Genomic DNA, 17,292 nt, shown 5'->3' with positions numbered 1-17,292 from the left:
CAAGCAACTTTACACATTGTTTGCCACTAATAGCTGTTGTTTATAAATAAGTTGCTTTGGGCATTTCTGATTAGCTGTCAACAACTGGAGTTACTTGTGTGTTTCCCAAAACACTGAATTCCTGATGATAAGAGAGAAAAACAAACTTCCTTTGAAAACAAACACTTTTATCTTGAGGAAACTAAAACAGTGTTTTTCTCTTCTGGTTAAGGGAATATGCTTGAGAATGCTTGGCTTTCATCTTCTCTCTGTCTCAGGTCACATTTTATGAATCAGTACTTGGCTTTGATCAATTTGCTTGAATCTGTAGCAATATGTAGCTTTCTTCTTAATTATAAATCACTTATGCCAAAACAGTGTTGAGAAATCTGGAACTGAAAGACATGTTATTAATGTATGGAATTTCCTAATAGTAATAGACCTATAGATTTTGCTTCCAGATAATTGGCTCTGCTTCAGTACCCCCAATCACTCAATAATACTCATTTCTGAAGCTAAACCTAAAGGAATTTTCTTCAGTGTAGGCACCCACACAAATGTTGAAAGGCAACACCAGCTGTTCTGGCTCAGGCTGATGGAGTTTTACTTCAGCACATCTGTAGTGCCAGGTTAAGGAAGATGCTCACATGTTTTGGTACAGATCCATAATTCTTCCACAGAAATAATATTCTAATTTCAGTATAAAATTGAACTTATATTTGCATACATTTGGTTATTCACCAGCCCTGTAGGGAATTCTGAAGCTCAGGTAATTGGAGAATTTTCCTGCTTATTAATTCCTAGTAGGTGATTAATTTGTGAAAACGAATGAGAATAGCTTTCTATTACACATAAAGTTAAATTTTATATGGAAAGGGGAATTTTGACAGGAGTTGCATTTTCCACATGGCATGAAATAGCAGGAAGGGTAGATGATTCCTGGATTAATGTCAAAACTTTTGGCATAAGTAGCCAGAATATTAGAAACTTATGCTGTTAATTATTTTGAGGTTCTTTAGAACTTGCACAATATAATTGTTGTGGGAGGGTTAAATTAGTCAAATGTACTAATAGTTATTTTTATTTATTTAAATAATTTACAGGAGCACATTTCTTAAGCAATTTGTTTTATCTATTTTTTTGTAATTAAGTTTGTTTTAATTTATCATTGTGGCCAGAAGTAGAAAATGACTTGATGGCACATAATAAATCAGTGGATAAATCAGTGTCTTAACCAAATTAATGAGCAGCTAACCAAATGCATATATGACTTCAGTATAATATTCATAATACTACACATAATTAAAAAGAGCTGAAACTCTTCACAACTCTCTCTGTAGCTTGGCAAAATATGCATACTGAGTTCCACCAACATCCTGGCTCCACTAACATAAGAAAAAAGTCAGATCTTCAGGGTTGGAAGAGGTGATATGACACTGATCAGATGTGTACCACAATCTTCCTTCTTATGAATAGCATTCTTCTAGAGGACTTTCCCCTATATTGTGTTGCTTGTATCACATTGTTACATCCTTGCAACAATGGTAATCTCTTTTGATTCATGATACTTTTACAAAAAAGAGATGAACTGGAGCCACCAATTTGGCTATAACAAGATGGATTTAAGGAAATGTAAGCTTTCTGTCTATTGCAGAGTGGCAACTATTCTTCTTTGCCAGTAAAGTTCAGGTTGACTGATGATAGATTAGCACAGAGACATTTCCACTCCAAATTGAAATTGAAGAGGTCTGTTGCACACTGTTCTGTACTATCAGTGTTCCCAAGCAATCCAGTTGTTTTTTAAACCATAATTGGGATGATTTGTGGATTTGATTTGTCAATCTGCAGTATTTCTGTACACACCTTTTAGATTTAGAACACTGTAGGAATGGCGGCCAACCGGAACTTAACTGATTACATGAGGCATCTTGGTAGTTAACCAAGTGCTCTAAAGCAGGGCTTTTCAACCAGTGGTACGGGTACCACCTGTGGTACATTGGCACCTGGTGGGTGGTACGCAACCATCTTAGAAAAGTGGTAGCGGGGGAGGGGAATGAGCTGAACCGGTGGCAGCACCGCACAAGCCTGAGTGAGAGATGGCTGGAGCTGCAGGGCTGTCAGGGTTCAGTGGAAGCGCCAGGATCAGTGCCAGGATCCCGCTGGAGCTCGGCGCTGATCCTGGTGCTTCTGCTGAGCCCAGAAGAAGCATCGGTCAACTGGAATGTTGCAGCATCTCCAGGGTCTTGTGATTTACATTCAGATGCTTGGCAACTGATTTATATTTATGACGTTCACAGTGTCCCAGGGTCATGTGAAGTGACCAAAACCTGCTGTAACCACCCAGCAGACGGGAGGAATAAAAACCAAACATACCCCCACCCTACCCCCGCTGCCAATCCTCAACAGAAACGCTCACGACAGTGAAAACCTCGGACAGGAGGAAGAGCGCCGCCGGGCGGGCAGGCAGGCGGGTGTCTTGCTCGGCTATGGCTTGGGGGGCACTTTTTTCAGTGCCATTGTAACTTTGAACAGTCACTAAGCGAACTGTTGTAAGTCAAGGACTATCTGTACTTCATCACTTTTTTCCTTTGTTTTTTTGGTCACCGAGTTTTTGACACCTTGCTAGGCGACTGGTGGTACTCGGATGTTGCCATATCCTAAAAGTGGTACAATGGGTGAAAAGGTTGAAAAGCCCTGCTCTAAAGAAGTTCATGAAACTGTTCTATTTAACCAAGCATTGTCAATGAGAGCTGGCTTGAGACATGAGCTATAACCTGAGAACTTCTGCATCCAAACTATATGCTCTGTCAGTGATTTATGGCCTTTCTTCTTATTTTGGACATGCTGCCCCGTATGTTTAAAGGCCATAAATTGATGTTAGTTCAGATGTCTTCAGAATTTTTTTGCAAAGATGATGTGGCAGAAACAAGCTGGGTTCACATTTTGCAGTAAAACACTCTTCACATATGGGTTTATTTAGCATAACATGGTAATTCAGTCAGTTACTTACTGCAATCGTAGATCAATATAAGAAGCATGTCCATGAGTGATCTCTAAGCATCTATAAATCTGCCTTAAGAAACCAGTAAATACAATTTGAGACAAAATTAAAATAAATTTATAAATTGTGGTTTGCAAACCACAGTGCCTGAATTTGTACAGCATGCTTTGTATTTGCAAAATGAATAAGTTTCAGCCACATTTTCCTGCTTCTTGCTTTTTTTTGATAGTTTCCAATATACATTTTATTTTTACTAGAACAGCATAGTTATTTTCTTGCATAAAAATTCTCAGTTATATAAAATTAAAGCCATTCCCTTAAAACATAGATCAGTGATGATGAATTCTTTTGGACTCGGGATGTCAAAATTTTGGAAAACACCTTACTTGATTCTGCCTCCCCTAAACAAAAGAGAAACAATTCTTTACATATTCATTTTATTTTTTAAAAAAATCACAGTCAAATCATGTGTGTGATCCCCAGGATGTGTCACAAGCCACTTACCTTCAGGCAATGATGTCTTTCTGTTGACAGGCCCCTGTGGCGTACCTAAGGCAGCTCTGGGTCACATGAGGCTCTTGTTCTTGAAATAGCTTTGGAACATGCTCTTTTGTGGCCTATGCACCCTCTGGAAACTGTGCAAAAGCATGCCCCATGCTTGTGTGGTTTTTAGGGGTTTTGGAGGCTGCTTGAGAGCAGAGCCCTATCATGTGACCTCTGAAGGTCTAGGGGCCATGCGAGAATGCACCCCATTCTCACATGGTCTCCACATCCTTTGCAAATCGTGAGAATGGTGGGGGTGTCTTTTGGGAATAGTAGTCTGGTATTGATGAATGCTGGTATGTCATCGAAAATATTGTGGTGTGTCGTCTTTGGCAGTTGTGTCATAGATTCAACAACACTGATATAGATGGTGAAATTATATTGCATAAGAAGCAACCAAGTTAGTATATTAATCTTACAAGCTACAGATTACTGTGGGATGTAAACTGTATGATCATACTGCCTAATATGATTATTTTACTCACATTCCTGTGATGCAAGATTTAACTACAGGGAAAGAAAGCCATGTCATTCTGGCAATATTTTTTTTAGAAATGAAGACCAGAAGCTACCTAGCAACCTGGTTTCTCTTAAGAATGTGGAAAATAATGAATCTTCCATTCAGTTTATTTGTGGTTTTCTGCAAATGTGGAAAGAATGTTACCTGTTCTCAGAATGACGATAGAAGGGTCGTCCAAGTTTTATTTAGTTAGTTAGTTGACAGCTACAAGGAAACTCAAAACAGGTGCTTCCAGAATTTGGCTATTTGTCCTTTAATATTTGGCATGGATTGTTAAGAGCATACCAATTATTGAGCTAAGGGATTATGATAGGGACTACAATTTCCATTTCCTAAAGCAGGAAAGACTGGTTCCATAACACTGACCTGTAGGTATCGCATGCTACTTAAAAAAAAGATTTTGGCATGGATGAAAGGGTGCCTTGTATATTTGTCAAGCTTACAAACCAGTGCAGCAGTAACCCTGACATAAATTGGCAACACTAAGGGAGGGAATCGGCAAGGTGAGCCATGCCCACAAGACCATCTCAGGGTCTAAGTCAGATCTCATCAGTCCACAGCTTGTTCTACTCAGGTTTTTCCCCTCAGCTAATTTGACCTGGGCATCTTGGCATGAGCAATAAGATATAAGTGTTTTATATCTGTAAAAACAATCTGTCTTTGATTTCTGGTGACTGCTTGGAAAAGTCCCTGAAGTTTTCTTGGCAAGATTTTAGATATGGTTTGCCATTGCCTCATTTCTAAAGGTGAGAGAGAGTGACTGGCTCACAATCATCCAGCTGGCTTTGTGCCTAACATAGGATTAGAACTCACATTTTCACTATTTCTAGCCTGGTGCCTTAACCACTATAATAAATTGACTTTCACTGAATGTAATAACTATACTGAAATCTATCTTGAAGTTTTTCATAAGTGTTCTTCTTCAGAATTTTATTATACATGCATTAAGTAAGGGTGTGCAAAATATGATTTGCTCCCCTTCTAGATTATGTCATCTGGCTACTCTGAGGGTAGTTTTCTGGAAATTGATCCACTGAATGGGAAGTGGATTGTGGTTCTGCAAATATGGTGCCATGGTTGTGGATTTGACACCTAATTAGTTTAAAGTGTTTTAGGCTTCCCCTTTCTGTCCATTACTCTGTAACCTCCTTGCTTTTTCTGTTTCTTGATCTGAAAAAGGTCCATGGGAGGAATTCCCTCAAAATGTTTTCCGTTTCAAAAGAGTTGAAGTATGACAAGCCAGGGAAGATGGAGAGAGAAAGAGAGAGAGATGGAGAAGGAGGGAGGGTAAATATTTATTTCTTGAAAAACATTTACAATACAGTATATTTGACCACATTTTAACTAACCCATGTGCAAGAACCATATACAGAACTTACAAGAATTTAACTGAGCACAACTGGGACGAGAATCTCGAGTGAAGCAATAGTTAAATGAGATGCCACGTGGCTGCTTCTCTCAGTGATTACAAGCCCACCCTCCCAGTTGTGATTGTTCAGCAATTGCGTGGGTTATTAAACAAACAGAGTCCCAGGTAAGGATGCCCTGGGATCGGTGAGACCCCGAGAGGCTCCACTCAGGAGCTGAAAATCCTTCTTGGCAAAATCCAAGAAGGCCTTTTAGCTCCTAAGTGGAGAGACATTCATGCATGGCCTATACTGGGCCTCTCCCACCTCATGGCCCAATGCTGACTCTCCATTCTGTGCTTGAATTTTGGTTCTCATTGATCTTAGGGCTGGCTGATAGAGCTACCTGTCGAAAGATTTTAGCAGGAACAGAGCCAAAATCTTTCAGCCCCCAGAGATAAGAGGGAGTCTTCTCGGTAGGAGGCAAGAGCTTGCTACCTTTCCTACTGGCTTTCCCACTGAATTTCTATGAAAGCCTGTAGAGAATATTGCAAATGGTGACTACATAATCACAAGGCACTTGATAACTGGTTGTAATTGCTAACAGGTTGCCAAGAACCTAGATCACAGTCATGTCATGGCAGGGATGCTGCTGCAAGGTTTTGAGATGTCCAGAAGTGCTTTATAAACCATCCTTTCCAGAGCTGTTTTAATTCCAGACTGCCATTAAACAAATAGTTGCAAGTCAAGGACTCCCTGTATAAGAAATGTTATAGCATCTTGCCAATTTTCATTTTATAGAATTCTTGGGGTAGGGAGAAGGACTCACAATAATTGCATGTATATTTAATTAAGTTGATCAAATAGTTGCTGCTGCCCTCTCTGATAATATCTTTTTTCCCCAAGCAGACATCAGACCTTTTCTTTCAGAATGATCTTTCCTTTCTTCTTCTCTTTAAAGTCATATCTGGGAGTTCATTTTAGGTTTGAATGGATTTCACCAGGCAAGGCTTGTGGATAGTCAGATAATTACTTAGTGGAATATTAGAAGCATGGAATTCAACTAGGCTATTAAAATCAGAATTGTTCCTTCTGAAAAGGTGCTTAGTACTGAGGGCATTGCTCGAAGCAGTCACTGAGTCTTTTTGGAAGTAACAGTTTTAAAAACAACAAATTATTCATTAATCAATGATCGTGTGCATTCAAGTGGACATAAATGCCACTTTGTACAATGTCTGATTAATGATGAGTGCTGAGAAAAATTGTTAAATAGAAAACAAACTGCCTGCTTTATATCTGTGCTTGCACTGTCTTTCCTCCAACATTTCTATCAAACAGGTTCTTTTTAGTAATATTTGTTAATAGTGACAATTATATAATAAGGAATAGGGGGAAAGGAAGTTGGACAGTTGGCCCAAGTGGCTCTATTATAAACATTATTTCACTGGGTTCATGTTACCAGTCATCTAAAATATATAATTTACCAGATTGTTTTACAATTAATTAGAAACAAATTTTATACATTTCAGTGAGAGTAACTGCTGAAAAAATGGACTAGACTAACTGTTTTAAGGAACACTATATAGAAATATATGTAGGGGTGTGGGTCTATACATATGTTGTATATAGTATGTTTAGGTGTGTGTCATGTATGTGTTTCACTTTGAGAGCGGGCAACTAAATTTCATTTTTGATGTGTGCTTTTGTGCCCACAGTAAAAAAATAACAATAAAGGTTATCTATTTTTTCTTTAAGGAGCTCAGATTGATATACAAGGCAGGTATCCCTCTTTTTCCTTCAAAATAACAATCCTGTTGAGCAGAAATATCCATAGGTGAGTAAAAAAAAACACCTGGCACTATGCAATCAAAACCATACCCTCTGTTTAAAGGTACACATAAAAAGGGGGCAGGGTTTTGAATCCTCAGTTGGAGTTACAATCTTGACTTTTTTGACCATGTATTTGCTTGTGAAGTAGGTTAGAGTGAGAGAAAATATTTGATCCAAGTGTTTGCCCCATTATGTAGATCAGACCAGGAAATCAATGCTACATAAAGACTAAAACTACTTTGGTTTAGATTGGCTATAATAAGAGAATCTAGCAAGGCTGGTTGTATAGTGCTATCTCTTTTCTCTTTATAATTCAGTGAATTATTAGGGAAGTGTCTGTCAGAGCCACTTCTGAATGTTATCTGGACACTCTGCACTGGTTTCACCCCTTGTTGCCTTGGCAGTGGAGTTTTTATAACTCCGTTAAGGTCATTTTCCTTACTCTCTACAGTAGATCAAAATCAGACTTTTTTAATACTCTGCAAGCAAGTCAGCTCCACCACCAAGCGCAAGGCTGATTGTGCTTCTCCCTTCCTTTTCAAAGTTCAGTAAATCAGGGATGTATGCAACTGAGCTGCTTCAATGTTATCATACAGTTCTGGACTTAAAAAATAAAATCCTTTAGCTTCTTTTGCCTTAGCAATATTTCCTGCATATCTCTGTCTTTACTCCCTACACCAAGTCATCAATAAAGTTCACAATCAGGTGAGAGTTAGGTCCTGGGTCTTCCTTGTCCTGGTCTGATGCCTTAATTGTATACTAGTTAGCTTCTCTGGTACAAGAATGAGAGAATGATAGATGGGGGGACGGGGAAAAAGACGATGAAATGGAATGTTACCTTTTCTCTTTTGCTCTGAGTGTCCATCCCGCTATTGCATCATGTTTCTAAAGGAAAAAATATTAATTGTGTGCAACTCTTGTCAGTGGCTACCAGTGTACGCATCCCATATCAGCTAGAGAGGTATGCGGTACATATAATTTGCTTCATAGTTTCTAATCTGATTTGTGCACCTCTCTCCCCTTATCCTAGAATGCTTAGGGAGAAAAGTGAAGTGAGGCAAGTGAAACAGGATAGAAACTTCAGTATTTGATCAAAGAATATCTAGTTTCAATCTGTTCTACAAAGTGTGTAGTTGCTTGATATAGGCAAATTAGAAAAGACAGCCCAGACGAATGATATCAATCAGGGAAGAACAGTGATTCTTGACTTGTGGTCCACAGACCCCTGGGGGCTGCAAGGTCATCACAGTTGGTCCACAAAAGCTTGAAGAAATGTTACAATCTTGAGTTGTCACCATGGTCTGTGGCCACAAAAGGTATTTAAAGGGGGTCCAGGTTGAAGAAAAGGTTAAGAACTACAGATATAGAAGATAGAAACCTAGATCATGTGAAGAATATTCTGCATATGAAACTGAGAGAAAAAGCAACAGAAGATGAGAATGACAATAGCAGCAAAATACGGAATAGAATTAATCATAGCTTATGTTATAGCGCAATAAAAATAAAATTGATGGTAAGTAAAGTATAAATAATAACTCTGTAAGAGAGATAAATTGCAAAACAATTTTTAATTGTACAAATTATAACAAGTATACTTTGGTTGTATTAAAGTAGACAGTATATTTAACCATGGGGAAAATGTGAAAAGGCAAATATGCAGTTTCAGCATACAAATAGTATTGGGGGCATAAGAGGTATTTCTTTCACGTACAGTTTAGCTAGAATTGGTTTGATTTCCTATTAATTGAAGAAAGCTGGAGAATGCCTGGGCTTTCCATTGTTGCTTCTGGGCCCCTTTCAGATTATTGTACTCCTGGAGATTGTAAGAACCCTGTAAGCCTGTCACAATAGAATGGCCTGATCTTGCCATGTTTCTTTTTCTGTAACTGGCCACCTGGGTAGTTGATATTCTTCTTTCTGTGTTTGTAGTAACTGCTTTGTAGCTTGCAGGATGTTCTCAGCATATCTCAAAAGATTTTGGCTGCTGCTTCATGGAAACAGATCTGGATGGGTAGAGAAGAGAGGTGGGGTGGGGATGGGGGAGAAATTGCTGACTGATCCACTGACTTCTGCTGCTTCACAGGTGTGCAAAAGTTGCAATGCTTCTGTAATTAGGTCTGGCCAGTGTGTATGAAAAGGGAAATTCCAAGTGCAATGTCTTTATTCTGTTTCCGTTCTTTTTTTTTCTACTCCAGGAAGGAAACTAGGTCATTTTGAAAAGTGAGCAGAGTAGAGATCTACATAGAGTTTCTGAACTGTGCCATGTGCTAATTAATGAATTGTTGCACTGAAATTGAAAGGAAAAAAACTGGCCAGTTGCTTTTCCCTCAAGGGTTTAGGTACTTAATGGATCAGCATGCCCGCCTGTTCCCAATTGCTGCTCAAAGCAACTGTTGCATTGATTTCTATGCAGCTATAAGCCTATCTCTGAGCAATGCTGTTGGTGCTTCATTTTGTGGTTAAATAAAGAGGTTTTTGCTTGATGGCAATTGCTGATTTGCTAAAGCATCCTTTCTTGCCGATTCCTCCACTCTGAAAGAAATGTCTTCACAAGTAAGCACTATGTACTTCTTTTGTACCAATTGGTGAATCCTACTTAGGAGAGAGTGAAAGCTTTTCATCATGGAAGGGGCCTTGGAGGTCTTCTAGTCCAATCCCTGCTCAGGCAGGAAACCCTACACCATTTCAGACAAATGATTGTCCAGTCTTTTCTTTAAAAACCTCCAGTGTTGGAGCACCCACAACTTCTGGAGGCAAGTTGTTCCAGTGATTAATTGTTCCAATTGTCAGGAAATTTCTTCTTAATTCTAGGTTGCTTCTCTCCTTGATTAGTTTCCATCCATTGTTTATTGTCTTGCCTTTTGGTGCTTTGGAGCATAGATTGCCATCTTCTTTGTGGCAACCCCTTATATATTGGAACATTATTATTAAAATATTAACTCAAAGCATTCACAACGTGATAGAATTCAAATATCAGACAAAAGACTTCTTGGATTGTGTTCATGATCACAAAGACCTTAAAAAACAACCCCAAAACAATTTCTGTCCATGGGCATGCTTAACTCTTTTTGCCAATCCAAAATGAAAAATGGTTTTAGAGTGTTTGTCTTTGTATGGGAATGCTAGTGCTGTGTTGAAGAGTGAAACTGAAATGAATGCTGTAAATATTCCAGTCCCCAAATAATCATCATCATTAAAAGATTGTAATAAATACTGTAGGAGTGTTGAAAATTAAGGAGGAAATAGTTATAGGTAATACAACTGGATAAATGTTAAAGTATGGATATGGCTTGCTTAATGATTTAATGTATGACTTGTTAACATGTGAGTAAAGGCTGCAACAGTGCCTGAAGATTGGAAGTATGCTATTAACGTTTAAAGGTGGCAAGAATGCATACAAACTACAAGGGGATGACTTTGGTAGTTGGGTTTGAGAAACTGTTTGGCAAAATTCTGATTGAAAGAATACAAGATGTGAGACTGAGCCAAATTTGGAAAGTGGCTTTATTGAGTGTAGGGAGAGTGTAGATTAGGTTCATATTCTTTACCAGATAACTGAAAAATTTGTTAATATGAGAAACCTTATTTTATGTTTTTGGTTTATTATGGAATATTTTGCATGTATACGTGGTTGAAGATTGCTTACTGAAAATGATAAAATGGTATATGATGGAAGTAAAGTATACTGTATGATTATAAATGGACTGCTTAGTGGATGTTTCAGCTTTGAGCAAGAAGTGAAGCAAGAATGGGTGATAGTCCTTGGTTGTATGAGGGCAATTCAGGAATAAACCAACATTTGGGTATCAATGACAGACACTTGCAGTTGTGTTAATATGCCCTGATGCTTGTTATGGATGGCTCATCTGGGTTTTCATAATGTTTCACAGTAGACATCTGAATTGATGGTCGAACTGCTCTCCATGAACTTCACTTGCAGTACTCCTTTGGCATCTTCACATTTGACGGGATTTTCTATGGCACTACTTCCAGTGTGGTGTTGGTTCACAGTAATGCTCATCAAAACACTACTAGATGCACCCAAGAACTTTTGAAGCAGTTCTGCTGGGATGTTTTTGATCACGCCCCCACCCCCCATAGCCCAGATTTGGCGCCGAGCAAGCACTACTAAGGAATTTCAAACCTTGTAATACGTTATGACAAGTGCTTCAATTTGAATGGCGATTATGTCAAAAAGTAATTTAATGTTGTAGTTTTCTAATGTGTATAATAAAAGTTCTGTATCTGCAAATGTCTGTCATTGATAACTAAACAGAGGTTTATTTCCGAATTGCCTCGTATTTCTAGATTAATATGTAAAACTGCAGTTGAGTGCCTGAATGACTACAGACCTATTGCATTAACGTCTGTAGTCATGAAATGCTTCAAAAGATTGGTTCTCCAACATCTTAGGACATGCCTCCCACTGGACTTTGATAAACATCAATTTGCCTACAGGGGAAATAGGTCGACAGATGATGCCATGGCTACTGCTTTACACTCTGTAGCAAGTCGTCTCGAGAAGCCTGGAAGTTACGTCAGGATGCTTTTTGTTGACTACAGCTCGGCTTTCAACACCATTTTGCCGAGCATTCTCATCGAGAAGATGACTGACTTGAAATTCTCCCCTGCCATCTGCGATTGGATTCAAGACTTTCTTAGGGATCGGTTACAAACAGTGAGGGTCTGCTTTGTCCACCCCCCTGAAGCTTTGCACTGGCATGCCACAGGGCTGTGTGCTTAGCCCCTACCTGTACTCTTTATACACTTATGATTGTGTATCATCTGACCCATCCACTGCGATAATCAAGTTCGCAGATGATACAACTGTGGTGGGTCTTATTACAGGTGGGGATGAGACAGCATATATGGCGGAGGTACAAAAACTATCCATATGGTGTAGTAACAACAACTTGCACCTAGGAGGAACCTGCCCCACTTTACATTGGGGAGAACTGTGTAGAGAGAGTTTCCTCCTTTAAATTTCTGGGAGTCTACCTCTGTGAAGATCTGACCTGGAAAGTTAACACAATCCAGGTGGCTCGAAAGGCCCAACAGAGGCTTCACTTTCTCAGGGTCTTGCAGAAGAACAGGGTAGAACAACGGCTTATGACCTTCTTTTACCGGTCTACTATAGAGAGTGTCCTCTCGTATGGTATTGTGGTTTGGTATGCTGGTCTGACAGCTGCGGATAGGAAAGTATTACAGTGGGTGGTGAGCACAGCACAAGACATTGTGGGCTGTCCCCTGACACCACTGAATGACATCGCCAGGGCTCGCTGCCTTGGAAGAGTGAGGAAGATTCTCAGGGATGACTCACACCCTGGACGGTATCTCTTTACTCTCCTACCATCCGTTAGGAGATATAGGAGTATAGCCAGCCACACCAACAGGCTGAAAAACAGTTTTTATCCATGGGCTGTTAGGCTTTTGAATGGGAAATAATTTTTATAAACTTTATGCAGAATTGACTTGGGAGGCCGGTGTGTGGTGTAGTTGGTTCACATAGTGTGGTGGGATGGAGGGTTTGTTGTCACTGTGTGTTGGGGGGAGAGAGCACGGGGGGAGGCTCAGCTAATCTGAATGTACACATGTTGTACTTTGACAATAAAGGTTCATTTATTTATTTATTTATTTAAAGAATGGTTGAGGTAACATTAGTTCTGTTTGATCAGGGTCATGAACATAAGTGTACTTTTGTAAGGAGAGCTGTTGGATAAGGAACCAAATGATTTGCAATAAGAATTGAAGAGGTTTTATGATGCACCAAAGATTTAACCATAGCTGAAACAAACCTGGCATAATATCATGAGCAAAGCCTATATTATTATCTCACCTGGGAATAGTTGCTATCAAATAATCTAATGGCCTGAATATTATGATAAGGCAAATGCTGTGGAAATAGGATATGGGGGTTCGATCATGTCAAACAATAATGTCCCTTCCAACTTTGCCGTTTTTAACTCTGTTCCTGTGGTGATAACAGTACGTATCTATGTTCTTTTGCATGTGTTCTATAAAACTGTGAGGAAAAGCAAAGTTCATTAAAAAATCATTAGTTTGTTGGTCTGCATATTATAATGTTTTCAGGATAGTCAGGTAGAACCATTCCAAGCTTTGTTATAAGTCCAGTCCAAATTGTACCATAATGTGTACAGGTTGATCCTTTTTTTTGTGTGTGTGTGTGTGTGTGTGTGTGTGTAGAGGGAAAATTCTGCTTCTAGTTTTATTAATTGCAGAGTGAACAGGGTGTTTGGTTGTGAAAGTGTTGTTTTGTGTTCAATTGTTCTTTTAAAATGGCATTTAAAAGTGATGAATCATATCCACTGATAGTACCAAAATGAGCTTTGCATCCTTGCCTCTCTTTACTACTTCTTCTCTACCCATTCATAAAAATGAAATAGTGGATGATTTAGGGCATACAAAAAAAGAGTGCTTCTTCCCATACTGGAATTTATTACTTGAGGACATACGATAATCACCATTTTAGAAGTCTCTAAAAGTTGTGGGAGGAATGAGTCAGATAAATTTAGAGAAAATAAGATTATCAATAACTACTAGCTATTATGTGTGTATGCTATCTTTCCTGAAACAAGAGGCAATATTGTATTTATCAGTTCTAGGGAATATAAGTTGTTTATCATCTTCAAGGCCTGCTTGCTGGCTTCCTAAAAAAATAAATCTGTTTAGCCACTGAGAAAACCAAACACTGAACTGAATTTCCATAGTCTTCTCTAGTCTGATTTGCTCTCTCTCTTCCTCTCTCTGGCTCTCTGTCTGTCTCTGTCTCTCTAAGAGTTCACATGAAAAGTGTACTTTACAACTATCAGAAAGCAAAAAAAGAAAAAAAAAGAAAACAAAACCTTCCCAGCAACACAATAGTCTGAGGAGAGATACTATATTTGCATATATGGTTTTAATCAACTCTCCTTGTGGGTTTTCTCCCCCAGGGTTGCTGAGTAGGAGTTGAATTCTTCAGAATTCTATTTCTGCTTTTGCTTCCAGGAATATCTATCCATCCAAAGACTTTCTTTCAGCTCTGTTTTCTTCCCTGTCTCATTTTACCATGTAAGTCTCTATCTGGCAGCATTGTACAGAATCAGACATGCTCTTCTTTTCCAAAATTCTCCTTTTGACATCTTCTCCAAAGATGAGGCATTTTGGAAAGAGATACAGCAGTAACTCAGGTGTTTTTTTTCTGAACCATAGTAGTGTATGCTGACCAGAGTAACAATGGATCCTGGCCAATTCAAGGAAAAACCTGGTGCTATGGTTCTGACTAATGAATCCAAACAAATCAGAACTCTGAGGCTTGAAAATTCCTCAAGGAACATGTTTATTGGATACATAATATTGGCATGATCAAAAGTGAAACCAACTCTAAAATTCTCATGTGTATTCAATGTAACTAAATGTAATACTTCCCTCCTCCCTTACCATGTCATTGAGAGTGCTACCCAATGAGGGCAATTGGTGGGCTCCTTGACACTCCTCTACAGCTTCCAGCACCTGTGAGGATAACCTTGGTTCTCACGGGATCGCTTGATGTTATGTCTAGCAATACCCACATTTTCTCCCCCCCCAGCCTGTGTGGCAACTGTGAATGACAAAGATGGCTTCAAAAGTTGACACCAGGGTGGTTTGATGTAATTCAAGGATTAGCTTTACTGCCAAATGCTAAGGGACACATTTCCATATAAGCTCTGCTCTCATTTTTTTCCTTTGCATGCTGATTTTAAGTATTCATTTTTGTTTGTGTGCCGTAAATGATTTTTAATCAACTATAGGTTGTATCTATTTGCAGGAACTGATGACTTGCAAAATTAATTCAACAAGTTATATTACCTATTTGTACAAAGTCTAACACTATCAAAAATGTTTTACAGTGGGGAAGATGTAATAATATTTGAAATAATATGGATCTCAAGACAGAAGAGCTTTTGGCTCAAGCTGAAGAGCAGCACTGGTTATTGCCAAAAGCCAAATAGGGTTGGATTTGATTAGCACTTGCATAGATAACCATCAGGGAAATCTCAAGGCCATGGGCTAGTCTAGAAAAATATCCCAGATGAAAGCAACGGCAAATTGCTTCTATATTGTTGCACAGTCACATCTATGACATCACCATTGGGCTCAGTTCAGAGACTTTAATATTAATTTCAGTGATTCTGATCTCTCAAAATCCTCAGAATTATTAAACTAGAATATTAGTTGCTCTAATTAAGATAGTGTTGCATATACCGAATTCTTGAGATATAGAATTTGCTATTATGAACAAAAGGTCTGTCTATCTTGGAGTTTCCTGTCAATATCTGGTAGATCACTGGAGAAACAGTGTTTGATTAGATAGGTATTCATGTCCAAAAGAGTTTTTCATATACTTTAAAAATGAATTGATTTAAGAATGCATATTAGGTAAAATTAGGAAAACGGCACTAAAATGCAAACATCTTTAGAAATGTGCATGAAAAATGTTTGTGTAAATTTGTTTGAGGTTAAAAAAACCATAAGAAACTAAGCAAAACCAAACATGATGGATTTGTATTCCTTATTGGACACAGAAAAAAAGATTTTTAATAATATACAGTAAATGGAGTGCAGATTAGCTATTAAAGTTGTTTTTACAATGAAGTTTCCATAGATAGCAAAAATCCTTATATCAGAGCATTTATCCACAGGTTAAAACAGTCTGTTCCAGGAATAAATAATTTGTTTAAATATTTTACAATATACATGGTAATAATGAACGTTTATAATCTTATCAGTGTCCCCATTCAAAATTACTGTTCCCCCCCCCTTGTCCTGTTCTTTTTTAAAAAAATCTAGGACAAGATACATACAGTATTCACTTTTGGCCTTTTTTCTCTTTTTTCAGGATGCCACCATGTGTTCCTCAAACTCTGAGAAGTGCCGCTCATGTTTCAGAATGTTCTCTTAATGCCAGAGAGTTGTTACATAGTCGTCTAGACAGGGCTAGTCAGCATTCAGCAGCTGTGTGGCTGAGCCCATCAACTAATTTGTCGAAGAAATGGACACCCATATGGACTTGCTGACAGAGCTCCACCTTCTCGATAAGGTACCTACCCTAGAGCGACTCCGAGCTGCTCAGAAGCGCAGGGCTCAGCAGTTGAAGAAATGGGCCCAGTATGAGAAGGAGATGCAGCACAAGAAACGAAAGCATGAGAAAAAGAGGAATGTTGTCTGCTCCAAGAAGGTGTCTTTTGAGGCCAGTGTTGCATTGCTGGAAGCTTCATTAAGGAACGATATTGAGGAAGGTAAGAAATCCTAAACGCAGGGCTTTTTTCCTCGTAGAACGCTCAGAACGGAGTTCCGGCATCTTTTTTGGATGGAACCTTGTAGGGTAGGCAAGGCGGGTTGTATGACATGTGTGAGTTCCGGCACCTTTTTCTTTTACAAAAAAACACTGCCTAAATGTAAACATCACATGCATTTTGTAAACCTTAAGTTTGTTCTGAAGACATTTTAAGCACCAAATGGTGTTCCACCAAGTACGATATTTAAGTAAATTGTGGTTGTCTACAACAATCCAGGTGAACAGCTGCATGAAAGGGACTCCTTTGATCTACTATGTTTAGAAAGTGTGTTGCCCACATTTTATCTTTTCCTGAAGATTACGTACTTCTATACTTGGTCTGGACTGTTTTGTTTCTAGCCCAGGTTACTTCCAGTAAGTTTGGAGCAGTCTGTTTCAAGGTTGGCACCACTTGATCTTGAACTGCTTTATATGCTTCTCCCTAAAGACATACTTTACTTAGGTCATATTAGATTCACTAATGAAAGCAGCAGATTTTTTTTCTGCATAGTCTACTTTATATTTATCTCAATTTAATAAATGGCAAATTGTCTTTCTGATAGGCATATTTTGCATAAGAATTTAATGTAGCTGTGTTAATACAGTAGAGGAGGTCAGTTAGTTAATATCTGAAAACCTGGCCACAGTAAATTTGTGTGAGCATCAATTTTTTTTTTATTTGGCCTCCAAAGGTTTTAGCTGTGATAGGTATTTTTGCCTAATGTGCAAAATAGATTGATGAAATTATTTTCTTACATTG

The 17,292-nt window shown here is 38.6% G+C and overlaps 1 protein-coding gene across 8 annotated transcripts in view; it reads left to right on the top strand.

Annotated features, from left to right (window-relative positions):
- PPP1R16B (protein phosphatase 1 regulatory subunit 16B) overlaps positions 1–17,292 on the top strand; it is a 117,269-nt gene that overhangs the window by 21,275 nt on the left and 78,702 nt on the right. For 7 of the 8 annotated variants that reach the window (XM_083358032.1, XM_083358029.1, XM_083358033.1 and 4 more), the window contains one exon: positions 16,095–16,494. In XM_083358032.1, coding sequence (XP_083214158.1) covers positions 16,248–16,494 — 247 coding nt within the window. In that variant the 5' untranslated portion in view covers positions 16,095–16,247. Of the gene's footprint in view, positions 1–7,125; positions 7,224–16,094; positions 16,495–17,292 lie in introns of those variants that run through there. The other variant, XM_083358036.1, reaches the window with a different exon arrangement.

Source organism: Vipera ursinii (assembly GCF_947247035.1).
Source record: "Vipera ursinii genome assembly, chromosome: 3".
Lineage (NCBI taxonomy): Eukaryota > Metazoa > Chordata > Lepidosauria > Squamata > Viperidae > Vipera > Vipera ursinii.
The sequence above is the reverse complement of the archived record's forward strand: the minus strand, read 5'-3'. Positions and strand labels throughout refer to the sequence as shown.